Raw genomic sequence first — 21,318 nt, 5'->3', positions numbered from 1 at the left:
ATCAGTCTTTGTATTTGTTTTTATCTCACGTAAACATAATAAGGGGTCGAGGCAGATAACTCGTTTAGATTAGAGAAAATAAACCTCACCTAATCTAGTAATTAAATCACAATTAGGTGCTGCGAAACACTTCACAGTTCTGATTCAAAGAAAGTTATGTTTTATTCTAAAATATTTATAATTTCAAGCAAAATTACATAATTAAAACAAGAATTCGGCAGGGTGGCCTGTGGCCTTTTATTACGTTTATCTAAATTATAATGAAATATTAATTGTACGTGTACTAATGTTAATTTCACGTGTCCTTATATATATGAATATGTTCCAGACATCTAGTTATAAGGTATATCAAATATGATTTCTACTATAAATACGTTTTCGATACACTGCACTTTTTTCATATTTTGTTTTGAATGTATGTTTAATAAACGATAAGAGAGTATGACATACAAAAATTATTATTGAAGTTTTTTTGTCTAACTACACTATACTAAATACGATATAGAGTTTGTTTTTAATGAAAATCTTTATTTCATTGTCACCTAATAAAAAATACTCAATAACTTTAAAATAGAAAACTAAGAGTATAAATATACCAGGAGACCCTTTATACACAATTTTTTTCTGTTAGAAAACCTATTTTAGAATTAAGTAAATTTTGAGAATGTTGAAATAAGAGTCTGGGTGCAATTAAAGAAATGGTCAAAATTATTTATTTATTACAAAATATCGCATTTGCATTTGTTTCTAACGCAGACACCTCCGGGAAGGAAGATGCGCTTACAAGAGTCGTTACACTCCCTCAGATTACAATCCTCTCGGCGTACTCGCAGTCGACCATTAATCTCATCCAGTTCTTGAACTGTAATAAATATATATATTTTAACTATTCTACAATCTAAAATAATAATATACAGACGAGAAATTAAATACATATGTATTATACTTAAAATCTTCCTGTTATAATTAATAAGAATAAATAATAATGGAAAACAGCGCGTTCAATTGACTGTATCTTCGCTTGGCTGAGAAATGCCGGTTTAAAATTTTAAAGAGAAGATGAACTTTTATAATTAAACAAAATTGTTACGACGAAGAGCGTCTGCATACTTGGTAACCTTTTTTAAAGAAATATACTTTAGTCTGTCTGTATGTCCAATGTAGACCCAAGCCTGGAGCTATCAGTATACTAATGTAGTGTACTAATGTACTTTAATTCAAAATTCAAAAATCATTTATTCATTCAACACAATGTATACTTATGAACGTAAATAAAGACATAAATATTAAATAACTGCTAATTTTACATTTATTGCCACTTCTCAAATCAAGAGACGAGAAGAACGCTCCACCACTCTTTGGGAATAACACGCAAAGAAAGTAACTAACATCTTTGCATAGACGAATTCAAGTTCGAACCACAAGGCACCTTTCACGAGTATGATGCATGGCCAGCCGTCGGCGACAACTCGACGCATGGACGCTGTCACAAGCAATGACATTTAAGCATCCTTGAAATCTGAATTTGGCTATATAAGAATATAATAATATTAAAATAATTTGATACCATATGTACTACGGTTTACTTGTGTACCCTGTGCTTTTCTGTTTCTACTACAATATTATCCTACGACATACGTGAAATTCTCTTTTTTGGCTTTAATTTTAACTCAAGCGAGTTGCACAAAGAGAAATAAAATCCAGGTCCAAACTCTATTCCGAAAGATTTACTTTATATTAATTCATAAATTTATAACATACCTGGTCCAGCGTTGATAACAGCAAACATAGCCAAGAAGATAGTGACGACAATTATAAACAATTTCATTATGATTTTACTCAATAAAGCCTTGATTATGAACAGGTTTTGAATGAAGCAATATTGATTTTACTGGAGTTTATATATGTTTTCCTTTCCTGTATAAAGAGTACTAAAGTTAGGGTCCTCCCCGTAGTGATAAAATAATGGAACTCCAAGTAATAAAGATAAGGATAAAACATCAATGTTTTTGTTTGCTTTTTTATTATTTATGACACCGATGTTAAATGTAATTTTTAAATTTTTCAAAGATTATAAAATATAAGATCAGATATGGAGATCATTATAAAAATAGGTAGTTTTAAATATTAATTTTACTATTGGTGCAATCTTAATGTCATTTGTAACGATGCGCAGTGAGGTAATTTCGATCGTTTGCGCATCTTCAACAGTTGTGCGCAAAGTTACTTTGACTTTGCCAGGGCAAGGTATCAACGTATTGTCATCGACTTTTTTGTTGCCGCGCAAAAATGAATATTTTTGTACAGGCATATTTGTTGGTATTATTGATACCGATTTCATACTATTAAAACATTACTTCTCACTAGTTCGCTTTTTATCTAACCCGTCATAATAAGGTTAAAGTTCAATTATGTAAACATTGAAACGAGAATTTTATTAGTATTATCTTATGTATTTCTTCTTTATAGAGCTAATTGTCTCACAAGGATGATATAATAAATAAAATTATGTTTAATGTGGAATATAAGATACAGGTATACGTGGAATACTTCATTAAATTTGTATCGGTAGTCATCCCTACTCATCGGCAAAGAAGAGGGTGTAGGCAGAGAGAAAAATCCGGCCTAAAAAACTCTCGGTATTCTTGTAAAATAGCAAATCATGAAAGAACAATTATTTTTAAACAAATATCACAGATTAATTAGAAGTAACCTACCTAGCACTAGTCCCAGGCCCTTTTATCAACTAGATAATAAATAAATAGCCGAAACCACAATGCTTTTAATCTTTTACTTACTGCTTTTACTCTATTTTTACTCCTTTTATTTAGCCATATTTTTTTAAATGCAGAATAAGGATCTATACCCTCATAGAAAACTCATATTGGCGCTAACATAGCTTTTTGTACCGCTCTTACAAACCATTGTTTTGATTTCCATCAAGTACTATGTATATCTATGTATATCCTTTAAAATAAGGGGTACCTTGTATGTACTTGCCTTTGAAGGAAGAGGTACTATGTGTCTGCCTGCTTCTGGAGAAGGATGTACCCTGTATGTGCCTGCTTTCGGAGAAAAGGGGTTCCCTGTGTGTGCTCGCTTTTAAAGAAAGAGGTACCCCTTTCTTGTGAAGGCTTTCCGCTTATCGGCGAGCCGTTGGGGCAAAACACATTGTGAGTGTGTACTCCCCGACGAATGCTTTTCGCATTGCGAAAATTCACTGGAGGAGTACATGCCCGTACTGAGGAGCACCACTGAGTGGCTTAGTTGGCTTCTAATCATAACTAAGCCGTGTAATTACTCGGTGTCTCGGTATAACTCTTAACACTTTTCATTTTACTTGCTCCGCAATTTCGGCTAGTGAGATACGCGATGACCACAAGTCGATTATATCAGGACAATTTTCTTTGTTTCATCGACTTGTGAAGTTACTAACATGGCTCGCCCTTGATATTGGACTGTGGTAATCATGTATTGTTTTTTTTTGTAAGACACTGGCGGCGACGACGAGTATTTGAGACGAGATTCAGATACGGAGCGGGCAGGAGATCAAAGCCTGACGAGGACGTCGGGTGTCAGGAGAGGCCGTGTTAGCAGATTGACGCCATCTTGGAGCAGAAATCTGTATAAAGCGAAGCACTACCGGCGTTGACTCACTTTTATTTCAAGATTCTTTTTTGTTGTTAATTGAAATCCGCTTCTAATACCTACCTAATAATAAAATTCAAAGTAAAACAGCTTGTTATAAAAATAAAAATATTTTATTGGTATAAAATTGAGCATTATTTACAACGTTATATATGCTTAACAATCTACATAACAATCTATGAGTTTATAAATAAGCGTTACGATAAAGTAACACAGCTTCTTCATATTCTCTTTTATTTTACGAAATAGTTCAGAATATTTAGAGAATACACCAAGCAAGACTAAGTGTGATTGTAAACTACTATATACTTACTCCACTTTAAATCATAATTGATTGTTTGACAAGAGTTAGAAGAGAGAAACAGATTACAGGGCATTTATAAATTAGATAATTTTGTGTTAACAATTAGTTTATTTTGGGTCACGAAATAATTTATTCTATATATATATACCTTCTTGTTTGTCGCAAATTAGAGAGACTATTCAATATCACATACATTTGTTTGTCAGACTTATTTAAACTATGTACTTATAAAGCGTCTTTCTAATGCTATTGCTATTATAGTATTCCCACGCATTGGTACTGACAGATCCTCAGTTTTTTAATTGCTAATAATTTCCTGAAAATACTCGCTACTAACTACCACCGTCGTTTTATAAACAATTAATCATTTCTAAACATCATCAACTAACATCAGATAATATAAAAAGCCCCTAATGGAAAGACATGTATAATAAGAATAAGCTTATATAAACAAAATGATTCTAAATATTTAACTTTTCAAAATCATTAATTTTATCGCTCATTTGTGCGTTGGTGGCTTATTTTAAATTAAAATCTAAAGCTTTTCTAAAGTATCTATAGGTATAGTTTAAGTAGCTATAGTTTTTAAAAGTTCGGGCCAGTTCTTCATTGCACTTAAAAATTATTTTTGACAGACTTCTAATAAATCAAGAGCGTCAAAAAACAGTGTCATAACTTTTGTTATTAGAATATACATAAATTCTTTCCCTTTCTTTTGTCTTGTATTTATGTACTTATAACGATACTATAAGTGCTACGTGTCTAACCTACTTTGACTAGTATTACGTGATAATTCGTCTTCAGTCTTCCTTATTGCGTTGTCACTAAGGACTGGGCGAGCTGAAATATTAAATGCATAAAATTTAAAAAACCATTCAACTGACGCAAATAATTCATTTTTAACGATGAACTATGCTTCTGAGTTCAAAAGCAGAAGCTATTCTTGTCATTTCTATTCAATAAACAAAAATACTAATAATACGCCTACCAAAATGTAACAAACAATTGTTTATTTTTACGTCTCATTTTAGAAATTTTTTTATACAACAGGCGGCAAAGGGGCAGGAGGCTTACCTGATGTTAATTGTAGAGTTTACTCTACTTAACTTGTAATGCCGAAGAGCACTCAAAGACTAAAACACTGTATCAATTTGTTGTTATTTTTCACTATACCCAGCCAACTGTCAACCTAATATGGGCCACGAAATCAGAACTAACATTGTTTTTAGGATTTTGTGAACAAGCGTAATTTTGCATTTTAAATTCTGGAGTTAATATATAACTTACCAAATCTCCGTAATAGTATTTTCTCGATGCCATGTAATGGTGACTCAAACATTATACACAGTATCAGCGCAAGGAAAAATGTTAATACCAAATGGGAGATTGCATTCGCCGCCTGAAAATAGTTCGGTTTAAATCTTTTAAATAAAGCTTAGTTGCTTGTTTAATACCGTACCGTACGGTTGTATTTTAAATAAAAAATAACTAAATAACAAATACTTAAAAATTTTGATTTTAAATTTGGTGAAGCGACGCGCAAAAAGATCGCAGCCCATCAGTGGATGCGTTGCCTGTTTTTGAGGATAGTATACTCCTTGTAAACAATTTGTCTTGTTGTTTTCCAAAACAAAATTTCATAGTCAGTCCCTAGACTGGACAGCAGTACCTCGCTTCATCCGTAGATTAAATATAAAATGTGGCTATTGATTACGTAATTTATGAAGTACTTACTATTGTAAAGAAGGTTATATGCAGAGGATGTCGCAACTGTCCCACATAGTACAACTCCACGACACCATTGACTAGGTAAGCGCAAAATGTTAACTTTGATATTGGCACTAAAAATCTCCACGCTAAAAGCTTTCCTAAAACGCCTGGAATAAAAACATTATTGTTATCTGACGAGTTTTGATACTTTGTAAGGCGTAAATGTACAAACAATAGGTATTACTTTGAATATTACAAATAGTACAAATTATTTGAAGAAATCTATTAGGTATGAGGGTGTGCAATTATTTAACCAATTACCATCTCAAATTCGCAATATTGGAGTGTTTGACAAATTCAAAAAGGCATTAAAGATGCATGTTAGAATGAACATAGCTGACTAAAATTGTTACGGCTAATGGCGACGTGTATCTCGCTCGTATATAATATATACATATTAATATTAAGTTTCTCATGTAAATAAAATAAAAATAAATAAAGTTCTTTAAACATTATATTGATAAACGATGACTATATTTTTATTATAATTGTTCTCTGTCATCAACTTCAGATCTGGGTCAAACTCCTACTATACCGATTTACCAATAATGCTCATTACATAGATAATAAAAGAATAGATCCTAAAATAATTAAACCACTACATCTATTTTGATGAATTTTGGTATAATATAGAAAGTTTATTAAGTCTTAAATTACCTCCATTTCCGGTAGCGCAAGCAATGATAAGCCAGCCATTGGCGATGCTCCATGCAAATTTGTGTAAAGATATGTATGCCGCGGCTTCTATTGTGCTGTACTCGTACCAGTCCTGGTAGAACAGGCTCACGGAGAAGGTGGTTACGGTGCCCAAAATTACGCTGGTACTCCAGCCGAAAGTCTTTAGGAGGTTTGAGAATTGATAACTGAAACATTAAATTTTATGTTAGCGTACTTCACTTTTATCCTCAAAACAGTAGTACGGCATTTGGGCGTATGGTACATTTTTTTATGTCTATTTAAATAATTATTTACAAGGCAAGTGTTTATGTGACTACCAGATACATTTATTATTCCAACACGAAACCACGAAAGCGGTACGTTTTCGTATGCTTTTCTATTGAGAACTAAATTTTCAACTGTATTTTTTTAATGTCATCTGTCAAAAATACAGGTACTAGCCCAGCCGTTTAACTTTTGCGATTAGTAAATACTAGTGCAGTCTTTGTAGTAATCCCATCAGACAATTTCAAACAAAAGAGAATATAATAGCGCAGTTTCCTTGATTCTGGGTCTGCTTTAGTCCAGACACACGTGACACGATCCGTCTTTCCGTATTATTGCAGAACATTAAAAATTTGATGAGAAACCCAAGAACTTACTTTTCTGATTGAATTCTGTGGAGAATATATCCAGTGAGCAGTCCCATAAAGTAAGGGGTCATCTTCATATGTGTTCTGATATACGCTTCCACGAAGTAGAAGTTTGTATCGAAGTCCGTGAATTCTCTAAAAGCAAAATAATTACCATCAATTAATACCTGTTTATTCCGCAGCGTCGTCACGATGATTAGTATTTAAGTGAAATGAAATAGATACTCACTTCGCATAAAACAAAATGGTTGGATCCAAATGATCTTTGTATGTGATTGCTGATGGTATAACGAGAGATACTATAATTGCCATCGCAATTAAGGCAGAACCAAACCTTCTCCAATGCCACAAACTGTAAATGAATATGGGAGCCACGAAGAACATTTGAGTGTCAACTGATAAGTACCAGGACTGGAACATGCACTGAAATCAACATAATAATAAAATGCTTTTAATAGTGTCAGATAAAAAGACGAAAACTTAATGAAAGTTTACTGTCTTCAAATTTAAAAAATATGTTTTTGTTATAGACGTTGATTTATCAGCATTGCATAAATAAACACTCCTTCCGTTATAACAAATGGAATGACACTGTTTTAAGTAAATCAGTGATCTGTCCCATTTTATTATACTATAACTCTTCAATTTATTTTTTATCGGAACAGTGTCACCTTGCCGACGACAATCAGCTTATACAGATTATTTAGACCGTGCCGGTGACGATGACCAAAGTAAGACGGAAAAAGACTAATTCAGTTCTTTAGTAATTCAGCGTTAGCATTTGGACTCACAAATTATCATACCATATTCATAGTTTCGGGTACTCTAATAAATGAAATATGCTTACCATACGATCTGTCATCACGTAATTACTGACATACAATATATTGGCCCACCAAGTATCCATGCACCGCTCTTGCTCTAATTGTATTCTGTTGCCCCAGAGAGGACCCTCACCAATTTTCGGTAGCCATGTCATGTAGAACAAAATGACGACTAAGTACGCTGGTGTAACCCTGAAGAAACAAATAGTTCATATACATAGTTTCGATATAAAGGACGCAGCCGCAAATAATTATAATAACTGTTTTCTGCCTTTATTATAACTGTTTGTGTCTTTTGTACCAATCATATTTCTTTGCTATTAACTAGGCTTTTTCACATTTTTCTTAAAGTCTCAACATTCTTTGTTAAGAAACGGAATTCAGATTCTAGAACATTTTTTCTCTTTCAACATTATGACTGATGAAGGAAACGATACATACAAAAGTATGTCCTTTCAAGAGCTTTAACAGGATTTTACTAACTTAAGATAAAACTCTACTCCTCTGTATCTTACCTTATATATCGGAAAACCAATATTGGTATAAAATTTAGCCTGCCTCTGCGTTTATCCAACTCAATCAGTAATAAACGGCTAAAGAGAAAAGCACTAAGGAAGAGGAAAGTGTCCACCAAAAGCGCATTATTCAGCATAAACGAGTTTAATGGATCCTGGATTAACTGAAAACCAAATAATTTTAACAGATATTAATAAAAAAGAGTGTATGTACTTATGTACACGCGTTAGAAGTTATACTTCTTTGGCGTATGGAAAAATGAAATAACTAAAATGCAGTAGTGATTAACGATAACTATTAAAATTAATCAAAAAGATTTTATTTAAATAAATAAATTATTAGTGAATACTATCATCGTCGTATATGAAATTGATTTACAAACACCAAAATAATATTTATTTATTCACACTGTTTAATTGTACTGTTACGAAACACGTGTTCTAAATATAAAAATACTAGAATAATATTCTAGTACAACTTGAACATAGTTATCAATTTCCAACCTAGACCTAACTTTACGATGTCGAATTTAGGTGTTGGTATGCGCGCGCATCGTATAAATTCACTCTCATCTTTTTTCTCCATCGCGCCAAAAGAAGTATTTCTTTATTCATTATCATTAACTTCATTAAAATTTAATATTTTAATAAAATTATTGAAATTTCCATGTGACGAAAGTATTTAAAAAAATGTATTATCCGTAAGGACAAATGTAATATTTACGTTTGGCGATTTCTTAATCTTAAAACTATGTTTTTTGCGATGTGATTCCAACAGAGTGAATAAGTTAGATATAATTGTAGGTACGCTGCTGATGCGGCAATTTATTATGTATAATGTATAATGCACATTGATGTTAATGCGGCACACAGTCCGCTCCCCACGATTGTGCTTAACACACGTGTGTATTTTGTGTCAGTTTCAAGTAAAGTTTTGCACTATTGAACAGTCTTTGTTTATCAGTATATATATATCTTAATATCCCCTAAAGTGGTGACCCCGACGTGATTTGAACACGCAACCTTCTGATTTTACAGGTATGATAAACTTTTACCGTGCGCATTTGCCCAACGCAGCGTCGTATCAGTACCTATTTAATCAATATCTCGGTAGCTCTAAAAAAAAAGATAAAACGAAAATTCAGTGGTCAGAGCAAGCAACTAACGCTTTCGAACAATGTAAGGCAGGTCTTAAACAGGCCGCTACATTGTCACACCCACGGACTGATACGACCCTTGCACTAATGACCGATGCTTCTGACTCTTGCGTAGGCGCAGTTTTGCAGCAGGAGATCAATGGTGCGTGGGAGCCGTTAGGATATTTTTCAAAAAAAATATCATCAGCTCAGCAAAAGTACTCTGCCTACGATCGTGAGCTATTGGCCATTTACATGTCTATAAAATATTTTCGAAAACTGTTTGAAGGTCGTCAAATCACCGTATACACTGACCATAAACCATTAACATTTGCATTTAGTAAATTAGGTAAAGAGTCTGACGAAACACCTAGAAGAATTCGACATTTATTATACATTAGTGAATTCACTACAGACATTCGTCATATCAGCGGGCATAGCAACATAGTAGCCGATTCACTATCACGTGTCGACACAATTTATTGTCCTACGACACTCGATTACATAAAAATTGCACAAGCTCAAGAAAACGATGACTACATTAAACACATAATGTCAAGCACGAACAACAACACGTGTATTGTTCTCAAGAAAATTTTCTTACCCAATTGTGAAAAGCCCGTTTATTGCGATTTTTCCACAAAAAATGTAAGACCATATATACCCCCAGAATTCAGACGGGAAGCATTTAACAGTATTCACAATATAAGTCATCCAGGTATACGCACTACCCGGAAACTATTAACAAAAAAGTTTTTCTGGCCGGAAATCAACAATGACAGCAATAGATGGTCTAGAACGTGTCTAAACTGCCAAAAATGTAAAATTGATCGACATACTACTTCAAACTTAAATCAGTTTCCGTTAGTTGATAGGTTTGAGCATATTCATATAGATATAATTGGCCCTCTGCCGATATCGCCAGATGGGTATAGGTATTGCGTAACAATAATTGATCGGTATACACGGTGGCCTGAAGCTTTGCCCGTACGAGATATTAACGCCGAGACAGTCGCGAACATTTTATATACTAATTGGATCTGTCGCTATGGTTCACCGGTAAGGCTCACTAGCGATCAAGGTCGCCAATTCGAAAGTGCACTATTCCAAGAACTTATGAAGTTACTGGGCATAAATCGCATACGCACCACATCGTACCACCCACAAGCTAACGGGGTGGTAGAGCGTTGGCACAGAACTTTAAAAGCCGCCCTTATGGCACGTTTAACAGCCAAGTCATGGGTTGATGAATTACCAACGGTTATGTTAGGACTACGAGCAGCATGTCGTAGTGATAACGGCATTTCCGCAGCAGAATTAACGTTTGGTCGCACTTTACGTTTACCCGGAGATTTCTACGACGCTACTAAAGTAGGTTTTTTAGAACCTTATAGCCTAGTAGAACAGATCCGAGAGCATATACAATCTTTGAGACCTGTGCCAGGACCACATACTAACTCACGTACTTGTTTTGTGCACCCAGACCTGAGTAAGGTTGACTATGTATTCGTTAGGGACGACACCGTGCGTAGACCTCTCAAGCCTCCTTACGACGGACCATACCGCGTTTTAGAGAGAAGGTCAAAGGTCTACATCGTTCAGTTGCCCAGTAGAAAAGCTAGCATTTCCATTGACCGATTAAAACCAGCATATATACTAAACTATGACGAACCTGTAAACGGTAACGTTAGTACAGACATTTCAGATAGAAACATGCCCCAGGCAGAAATCGAACCTACTACCGGACCAACGGTATCTATAAACATTCCCAGCACTACACGTTCTGGTCGAGTAATTAAACGCCCTGTAAGGTTTATGTAACAGGACTGCATCCACTGGGAGCGAGTACAATGCTAAGCGATGCGAATTTCAAACGCATTATCTTATTACTAACTTGTAAATATTACAACGCATGTAACATAGTATCGCATCGCGTAACACTGTGACCAATTCTTTGTATTATAAATATGTAGGTTAGATTGTAAGCAGATTTATATATATTTTTCTATATATTTTAGTCTTTTTGGCAAATTTACTCATTTACAATATAAACTTTGTACAGTTTACTTTTACTTTTCTGCCAGTGATTTGTTTAATTTATTTTATCAACTCAATATGGGCCAGTCTTATAATAAGCAAGAGGATATAGTTATTGCTCAAAATGGCGCCAATAACGCTAATCAAAGCTCGTTGGAACTAAAATTAGAGATCTATGGGATCGTAATGGCATGCTTATTCGTCATCATTCTGATGGTAGCGACTGTTTTCGCATGCAAAAAGTGTCATAAAGGCGCACGGAAATGGGCCCGGAAGGAACTTATCTCAGCAGTGGCACTGAGTCAAGCTAGCAAAACCTCGCAGCAACCAGAATCTGTTCCATACGTGTAAAGTGAATCCTGTACTTAAATTGTATTAAGTATTACTAGTATTATTGTGTGAACTTATTCAGAATGTATGGTCTCGTATATTCCATTGTATTAACGTTGCTCTATAGGTAAACCGTTGTTATTAGTTATATGTATGTATAATAAGGTGTCACATTTCATTCTCATGATACTTTACCACCCAGTGTTTATGGAGAATTAAACTCATCATTATCGTTCACAGATGTACCTATGTTGTAATTGTATACGGATACTAAATACCGAATGCTACGTCATACTTTTGTTGGAGTTTTGTGTAACTTAGTATTTAATAATATTCAGAGTAATGAAATGTAATATTGTTTTTTTTTTAATTTGTATTCTCTATCCATGTCTGTGTATCATTTTTTTTATTTTTAAAAAGGGGAGGAATATTGTAGGTACGCTGCTGATGCGGCAATTTATTATGTATAATGTATAATGCACATTGATGTTAATGCGGCACACAGTCCGCTCCCCACGATTGTGCTTAACACACGTGTGTATTTTGTGTCAGTTTCAAGTAAAGTTTTGCACTATTGAACAGTCTTTGTTTATCAGTATATATATATCTTAATATCCCCTAAATATTAATCTAATAAAATTGTATTTCCTTATAGATTTGAAGTATTCGATGACTGGCTTTATGACCTTGAATCTATCTTTAAATTAATTCATCATTTTAACATTTTAACGAAGAACACAGAAAAATCACAAATTTGTTTAAATAACTTATGTATTTCAAACTTAATATAACATTCATTATTTCCCTTTGGAGAAGACTCTTGAATCGTGGGATTTATCCGTAAAGGCGCTAATTAAAAATGAAATTTGGCTCCTGATAGATAGCGAGAAAATGCTGCCAACATTAAGGGCACACTGCCGAAGGGAACTAACTTCTTAATTCAGTTTCATTTCAGTTTTCTAATTATCCAATTTAATTATTATTACAACGTAGGTTATTGCAATGGTTAGAAATTTGTTTTTTGATACAAAGGTATAAAGTTTGATTTTCATAAATTTTGTTAGTAACTGGACTTAAAACCCTTAGGTTGCTATGGAAGCTGATCCTTATTATGACATACTTGGGATACCTCAAAAACTATTAATCTGAGTTTGATATAACTCTTGATTTGATATAATCATAGAGACCACAGTAGGTTGAAATTGGTCGATGTATGACCTTAAATTAATGCATCATTGTAACATTTTAACGAAGAACACAGAAAAATATGACTATATAAGGTAAAACTTTGAAATTTGGGGACAAACATATATTTTCGGAAAGGAAGAAAGGCTTACAAATCTATCATCAACCATTCCAACAGTATCAATTATATACAGATCAAACTGATAACTTAATTATTTGAAGAAGTCTTAATAGACTTCGTCAAATAATTAATTCGTATCTAATGATATAAAGGTGTGCAATATTGAATCAATTACCATCTAAAATTCGCAATATTGGTGTGTTTGTCAAATTCAAAAAGGCAGTAAAGATGCATGTTAGAATGAACACAGTTGACTAAAATTGTGACGGCTAATGGCGACGTGTATCTCGCTCCTATTTATACATATTAATATTAAGTTTACCATGTAAATAAAATATTTATTTTTGTAATAAGAAATAAAACTAAACTTAACTTTTTGAAGGTTATTAATATTTGATAGTTTAAAAAAGAACTCACCCTATCCCAAGCTTTAGCGTCCATGACTGGGCCACTCCCGATAAATAGACATGCGTGACCTGCTACTATAAAAATCATGGCCAATGCCCTCATTCCAGTGACGCATTCTAGTCCCAGACTATTATTCTGCTTTGTCGAAAGAATTTTTTTCATATTATTAATAAGTGAAAAGGACACAATGAGGTCATGCGCCGTACCCCCTTTTTTGTTGTGTCGTATAGCATATATCTCATATATCGTGGTGAAGGTGAGTATAACGCCAAAAAACATTATGAGAACACTGAAAAAAAAATAGACATGGAACGTATTGAGTTGTGACAAAAAATACAAGTGAAAATTAAGTATTAGATTTTTGCTAATACAATTTTTTGTAATTTAGATTTAAAAATTATACAAAACTATGTTTTATGTAAGTTGTCAAAACTGCTCAGGTTTTGCGGTAATTTTTCAAGTATTTAATCTAAACAAGAAATTTATATACTTAAATGAATAGCACAAAATCGCATGGTTAAATAAATGTAATAAAATAAAATCACTCGATGATACCACTTTTAAAACATATTAAGTTATATATAACAAAAAAAACTTAAATGTTTTCTTCATTTTTCCTTATTTGATACATATTTAGTCGCACTAGAGTAAAATTCTTTCAATAGATCGATCTCAATGCTTCAAGTGTAATGGATGAGCTTCCCGACAACTAATTAACAATCAATAAAAACAATTTCTGTACTCATTAATAACATGATTTCAGTGTCTATGTACATGCTACAACCCTTACCGGGCACCTCAGATAATGATGCTTTCTGCATAATTTATGCGCACGTATATTTTGACACACATTTTTTATTTAAGATATTTATCGTGCATAATATATTATTCAGAACCAAAGAAAAGCTAATTCTAATGCATATTTAATTACAAATGAACTTTGACTTAAAACTATATTTTATTAAATTTGATTAATGGAGCAAAAAAATTAATATTGTTAATCTTTTAAAACAAAATGTTGGATAAGTAATTTAGTGTCATATATATAAATTTTCAATATATAATTGGGAAATAAATTATCACCAATTAAAGTAAAACTCGTTTAACTAGATATATAAGAATGTTTAATGAGTTCGTTGACACTATCAATTAATACATGTTAATATATGCCTCACGTTTTTGTCACAATTTTCTTGAATATGCAAAAAGGGTTAACTTTAAGGGTTTAGAAGTAACTTCTAAATCATACGTAATTAATAGTTTTAAGAATGGTGATTAAGCTGAAAACTAAATGGGTATTAAATCTTAATATATATAACTCTCCTTTCACAATGTTTGTCCGCGATGTACTCCTAAACTACTAAACCGATTTGAAATAAAATTAGTACACCGTGAGCAGTCTGGTCCAACTGAGATAGGATAGCTTAGATCTTTAATTATAGTCGCAAGTTTAATTTATTGCAAATTATTTGTCTATAATTAATTGATCACAATTATCTGTTAACTCCAAAAGATTCTTACAGGTGCCTATGATACTTTTCGACTGGATTGAGTAAGTAATCAATAGATGGCACTGCAATGGTAAACCGACAAACGTGTCAAATAACCTACAATTCAATATCATGATTACCACGTGTTATTGAGGCTAAAGTATAAATTAAATTTATTTTTCGAAACGACTTCGCGGGGGCAGCTAGTAACTTATATATTTTTTATAACATAAAGTAAATATTACACAGGAAATACAAAGAACTCACGAAATGCCAGCCATTTTTAGACTTATATATTAATAATAGAATATTATACAAAGGAAATGCGAAATGACCATTCCAACATAATTAGCTTAAAAAATTAAAATATAATACGGGAGTAAATTAACTAGTTTATATATTACGCATGTTTAGAACTTTTTATTATCACAACGGTTATAGTTTAGTTTTTTGCTTGATAAATGAAGCCAACGCCTATTAAGAAAAAAAGACCACAAAACAGATACAGATATCTTAGGGAAAAACCTAAAAGATTGTAGCGCTATTGTTTTTTTTGTAAATGGACATAATCATTGGTTTTAAATATAAAAATACCATTGGATAAAGAATCGATCGTCGTGGGGTCATTATTTTGTATACACAATATTTGTAACAAGATATTTTAATGGATTCAACGGTACAAATCTTTCCGTTTGTACAGACGGTTAATAACCTCTAAGGAAAAATAATCAAACAATAATACCCTTTAAAGGTACACGCACAGAAGACCTTTTGAGTTCAAAGTCAAAGTCAAAATTTATTTATTCATATAGGTAACATAATGTACACTTATGAACGTCAAAAAAAAGAAATACTAAATGAATCTAATTTTACATTTACTGCCAGTTCTCAAATCAGGGCGTAGAACGGAAGAGAAGAACGGGCAATAAACTCTCCGCCACTCTTTTTAATCGCCAAGTTTTAAGTTCACCTTGGAGGTCTGGGTTTTAACGTATTTAATACGAACAAATACTTACAGAAATGTTATATCAAGCTTATTAACACTCAACGGTCTTCGTGTATAGCAATCCTTATCTATGACTTCGACTCTGGTTGTATTTCCAACAGAATGTTTCAGGACACCACCAACAAATCGCTCAACTGAACGTGCATCACAGGCACTTGGTACACAGACTGCCCAACGTAGACTCTCACCCCGTCCAGTGCGGATCTGAAATATTGTACATACTATGTATTTATTTTAAGCAGTGTTGGCCTAGTGGCTTCAGCGTGCGACTCTCATATCTGAGGTCGTAGGTTCGATCCCCGGTTGTGCACCAATGGACTTTCTTTCTATGTGCGCATTTAAGATTTGCTCGACCGGTGAAGGAAAACATCGTCTTAGGAAACCTTCTTAGACCCAATAAAGTCGACGGCGTGTGTCAGGCACTGTAGGCTGATCACCTACTTGCCTATTAGATTTTAAAATGATCATGAAACAGATTCAGACATCTGAGGCTAAGACCTAAAGTGGTTGTAGCGCTACTGATTTATTTTTATATATTTATTGTGCTATGGAAAACCTAATCTTTGCTAACGAAATAGTGTTGAAATTATTGAGCTCCAAGCAATTTTCTCAAATCTACAAAATAAACTCTAATTTTATATTGTAATACATATTCAAGTAATGAGTTCAAAGACGTTATACATTTTTTCTTGAAATTTCACCCCTTCCATCTCTCTTACTCAGTTTCGCAGTTTATCACTTATGTCTCTCATTTTTTTAATTACATAGTTTAGTTTGTAAGAATTCGGTTAGTTACCAAAAATAATTAAGCATCAATCATGCTGTGTTTTCTTGTTAAAGAGTGTACAATGCTTTTATTGTTATTTTTGTCCACTCTTTACAACCCATTCATCTGACACTGACGAATAATCGCCTCTACCTCAATATTATATCTATAATGAAACGCTCTGCTTTATAAGACTTAAAGAATGCTATCTAAGAATACAACAAACAGTACACTATTGCAGTCTCTTATTAAATTTTTTATATATTATAATTGAACAGACTGGCAGATAAATTGTTAAATTGATAAATCTCGACGACAATTTTGTATAATCAATAATTTCAAGAGAATTTGTTGATATTTAACAGCATTCATAATTACTTGAAACATAAAACAGCCATCCAATTAAAAACTTGGGTTTACAGCACTCATCATTAACCTATTACAGCTCAGGTTGGCTACAAAGGCTTTGACGGCCTTTATGAGGGAATGCGTGACCCACTTGTCGAGTATATGTACCCATGTTATAGATGAGGTTTTAAACCATTTTACAATTTCTAACCACGATATTCGAAATTCAACTACAAATTCTTAATTCAAACTGTAAGTGTATTCAAACAGAATTTTTAATTAAAAATATTTACACAATATTAAATTCCAAATGCAAAGTGTTTGCGTAATTGGAGCTTTAATATTAACAAGTATATTTATTATTAAATGTGAGCTTCAGTAATGTCTATATACACTTAAAGGTACATCTATATCGACGTTGGTTTTACAATTAATTTCCTCATAAAAGGAACGGGTGACGTTTGAATTAAATTATAAACAAAAGATTTTATTTCCAAGGTTACAAGTCCGCACCTATCAACAGATGACGACTGTTTTATATCTTCTTGTACAGTACTATAGGGTTTGTAACCATAATATTCTCGTATCGATTATGTGGTCATCACAATTGAAAATAGTATGCCAAAAACTTTGTTACCTTAGCTATGTAAAAATATTATGTGAGGAATATGGATACCGCGTTACTATTAATTGGGATTAATAAATAACGAGTATTATTTCGTTATTCTAAATAAATATTATATGAAAGCAAAAATTAAAATATATATATGTATTTATGTTAAAATTACGTAAATGTGTACAATGCTCTTCAAACATTAAGTGTCAATACACACAGGACCCCTTATGTAACTTGCACCTCTTATTTATACGTAAGATTTATTTATTCATATGCAACATTTGAAAATAATATTCATAGATTTATGTTAGTTTACCTCTTGAAATGAAGTACAATGCTTTATCTTAAGAAATAAAATTACTTTCCGTCTGCGACATAGTGTATAAATAAATATAAAACGATTATTAATCTGACCCGATTTTCTGAGCTTACCCATTTCTAAACTTACCTGGTATGGATGTGAATTTAAAAAATTTAATATAAATACACATTCATACAATGAATACATATATCATGTTTTATATAATGTTGACATGTTCGTGAAATAATTAAAGAACAATTATGACTTTTATACATTAATTTTTACATATCTTGTATAACCTGTATAACGATTAGGGTCAAAAACTCGAGTCCCGTTCATAAATACGTATAAAGAAAATAAGCACACAGAATCCGCCAAACATTTACAAGACTGAAAAATCATAAAATTGAGTTTGAACTCTTCCACTACTAAAATTTTATTTACTTAAAATGAATTGATTGATATACCTTTTTGGTTTCCTCTCCTTCTCTCCATTTAATAGTCGCCAGGCAATATTGTCCCTCAACAGTCAACCCATCTCCTGGTTCATTTATATCCATACACTCGTCAAAGTTACCCAAATGATAGGATGAACCAAAAAGCAGACCTTGTGGCGACTTCGCTGATGCGTCGAACACTGAAATAATATCGTTAATAACATTATTCGTGCCTAATATACAAGAACTTAAAGAATAGAAATACGTGTTTATTGTTTTATTCACAATTTCATCAGTATGTATAGATCCTGTTTAAAAGTATATGTTTAGGAAAAGGTATTAGGAGATTCAAAGCGGTAGGCTATTATATACCTATTATTAATTAATAGATATGTGTGTAATCGTCGTAACTATAAAGGACCACGATATTTACAGTGGCATTTAAAGAGGCATAACATCGTATGTTATTAAATAATTAAAAAAATATCGATTATTATGAGATTGGCAATTTGTTATGATCGTGAAGGGCAAGGGAACTTCCACCTTGAATACAATTAGTTACGCCAACATCGCTGATTTACCAAAATACAATATTACAAAGACAATTAAAACAAACCAAAGAGGTCTCGCAAGAAGTTAAACCTTTTTTCTAATTGCATAAACGCTATTTATTCAGCTTCATACATTCGATAGTGGCCGATAAAGTTGTTAAACATTGTAAATAAGTATTTTTAATTCGGTTTAAGTGACTCGTAAAAATTAAGTTAGAAATTTAATGCTGTCATGATTTTTTATTCAATTTATTTTCAGCCTACTTATCATAGGTGAGTCGTTATTCGTTCGTTATCATAGGTATCTTGGTTATAACTCATACTGTATAAAATGTATTATATTATATGATGTGGTGTACTTTATTAAATACACTTTATGCAACCTATATATAGGGTTAATGTATAATTGAATTACACAAAGGAAAACAGGTTTTTTTTCTTCCGTTCATAAGCTTAATTCAGGAGATCGACTATAAAGTTCTAACTTTTTAATAAAAATTAAGAATACAACATCCTTTACCATCATAATACGTTAAACAATAACAATTAGTTTATCTTAATTTTGTAAAATATTCTTTAAGGATTCAATATTCGAAGGTCATTGACAGCTCCGATGCGAGGTAATCACAGAACCACAAAAATTTATTACTTCGCAAAGAAAATAAACTTGAATGAAACCGACATACAGTCGAAAAGAGGCGTTGTACAATTCGACGTCTCAATAAATTTATTAATGCCATTTGTGAAGAAATGCTTCAAATATACATTCAGTAGTTGTATTTATAAGCAGTTTTTGCCTAGTGGCTTCAGCGTACGACTCTCATACCTGAGGTCGTAGGTTCGATCCCCAGCTGTGCATCAATGGAGTTTCTATCTATGTGCGCATTTAGCATTTGCTCGAACGGTGAAGAAAACCATCGTGAGGAAACCGATATGTCTTAGACCCAAAAAGTCGACTGACGGAGGCCTATCACCTTCTTGCCTTATTAAAAAAAAAGATCATGAAACAGATTCAGAAATCTGAGGCCAAGACCTAAAGAGGTTGTAACGCCACTGATTTATTTATTTTATTAATTGTATTTATAAAGATCGTGTCAAATTATTTAATTGTTCTTCGAAAAACATAAATTGAGAGCGAAAATTCTCAAATACGACATCATTTACGTCACTCGTGTTACTATAAAATACTGTCATTAGTCATATCAAGATTTTTTTGAGACTAAAAAGATACAATCTTTTCTAATGATCTTTACCATTTATTCCTTTCTATTTATTATCAATGTACTCGTATACAAAAAAGGTAATATATAAGTTCAACAAACAAGCCTTTAAAATCTGTATTTTAAGGCCTGTTTGTATTAGTATGATTCTGTAATCATACTAATTGTCCAATAAGTAATTTGACACGATTAATTAAAAAAATCTCTTAACATTGTACCTACCTCCAAATTGAGAAAGTTAGTATTCAGATTTCAAACTGATTATTCAAGTCTCCAGAGATGACACAATGCTGATTAGCAATCCCTGTACGTATGACCTTGGCACACCGCGAATATCTAAGTAGATTTTTTGGAACACTATATGACGACTCATGGACGTATTCAAATGTTAAAAAAATATTTGAATTAGTATCTAGGTAGGGTTCTGTGGTTACTTGAACCGAGTCGCCTGGAGTTCTTTTCCCGATCGCAGATAATATATTATAATGTAATGTTATTCATTTGCCGGTTGGGATCGACACTTTACACTTTTCCCATCGCGGCGAGAATGACGTTTGGCTGTTATTACGTTAAAAAACATTTTTTTTAAAGAACAGGGGGCAAACGGGCAGGACGCTCATCTGATGGTCAGTGATACCGCCGCCCATGGACACTCTCAATGCCAGAAGGCTCGCGAATGCGTTGACGGCTTTTTAAGAGTTGAACCGCTATTTTATTGAAGGACCCTAACTCGAATTGGTCCGGAAATACTTCAGAGTCACAAAGTAGTGGCGCGCAGCATATCTGTCTATCGAGGCGATATAGGTGGAAATTCGTAATCTGCCTCGACGTCCGATGATAAAACTCTACTGGAGGCATTAGTCCGAACAACTCCACTGAACACTCTCCATGATAAATTCGGTAGAAGATGCAAGATGAACATGAAAACGTATTGAATTTTATATCAGAGACCAAATGGTGGTAATTGCGTCTTTGCAATTTCCTTTTCAGTCACA

The 21,318-nt window shown here is 32.9% G+C and overlaps 1 protein-coding gene and 1 long non-coding RNA gene across 2 annotated transcripts in view; both read right to left on the bottom strand.

The window, feature by feature from the left end:
• Nucleotides 1–702: 702 nt before the first annotated feature.
• LOC111001404 lies at nucleotides 703–1,915 on the bottom strand. Its single transcript, XR_002600474.2, has 2 exons — nucleotides 1,762–1,915; nucleotides 703–862 (listed from the first exon to the last, which is right to left on the bottom strand). It is a non-coding gene; the product is annotated as an uncharacterized LOC111001404 (long non-coding RNA).
• Nucleotides 1,916–3,744: 1,829 nt separating this feature from the next.
• Nucleotides 3,745–21,318, bottom strand: part of LOC111001401 (nose resistant to fluoxetine protein 6) — a 36,415-nt gene continuing 18,841 nt past the window's right edge. Inside the window, exons 2-12 of the mRNA XM_022271295.2 lie at nucleotides 18,583–18,752; nucleotides 16,095–16,288; nucleotides 13,598–13,877; nucleotides 8,372–8,535; nucleotides 7,880–8,048; nucleotides 7,262–7,455; nucleotides 7,042–7,167; nucleotides 6,380–6,585; nucleotides 5,687–5,829; nucleotides 5,240–5,351; nucleotides 3,745–4,792 (exon numbers count right to left, since the gene is read on the bottom strand). Of these exons, the coding sequence (XP_022126987.2) occupies nucleotides 4,707–4,792; nucleotides 5,240–5,351; nucleotides 5,687–5,829; nucleotides 6,380–6,585; nucleotides 7,042–7,167; nucleotides 7,262–7,455; nucleotides 7,880–8,048; nucleotides 8,372–8,535; nucleotides 13,598–13,877; nucleotides 16,095–16,288; nucleotides 18,583–18,752 (1,844 nt within the window). The 3' untranslated portion in view covers nucleotides 3,745–4,706. The remainder of the gene's footprint in view (nucleotides 4,793–5,239; nucleotides 5,352–5,686; nucleotides 5,830–6,379; nucleotides 6,586–7,041; nucleotides 7,168–7,261; nucleotides 7,456–7,879; nucleotides 8,049–8,371; nucleotides 8,536–13,597; nucleotides 13,878–16,094; nucleotides 16,289–18,582; nucleotides 18,753–21,318) is intronic.

This window comes from Pieris rapae, chromosome 18, assembly GCF_905147795.1.
Source record: "Pieris rapae chromosome 18, ilPieRapa1.1, whole genome shotgun sequence".
Classification (NCBI taxonomy): domain Eukaryota; kingdom Metazoa; phylum Arthropoda; class Insecta; order Lepidoptera; family Pieridae; genus Pieris; species Pieris rapae.
Note: the sequence above shows the minus strand (reverse complement) of the source record. Positions and strands in the feature narration are given on the sequence as shown.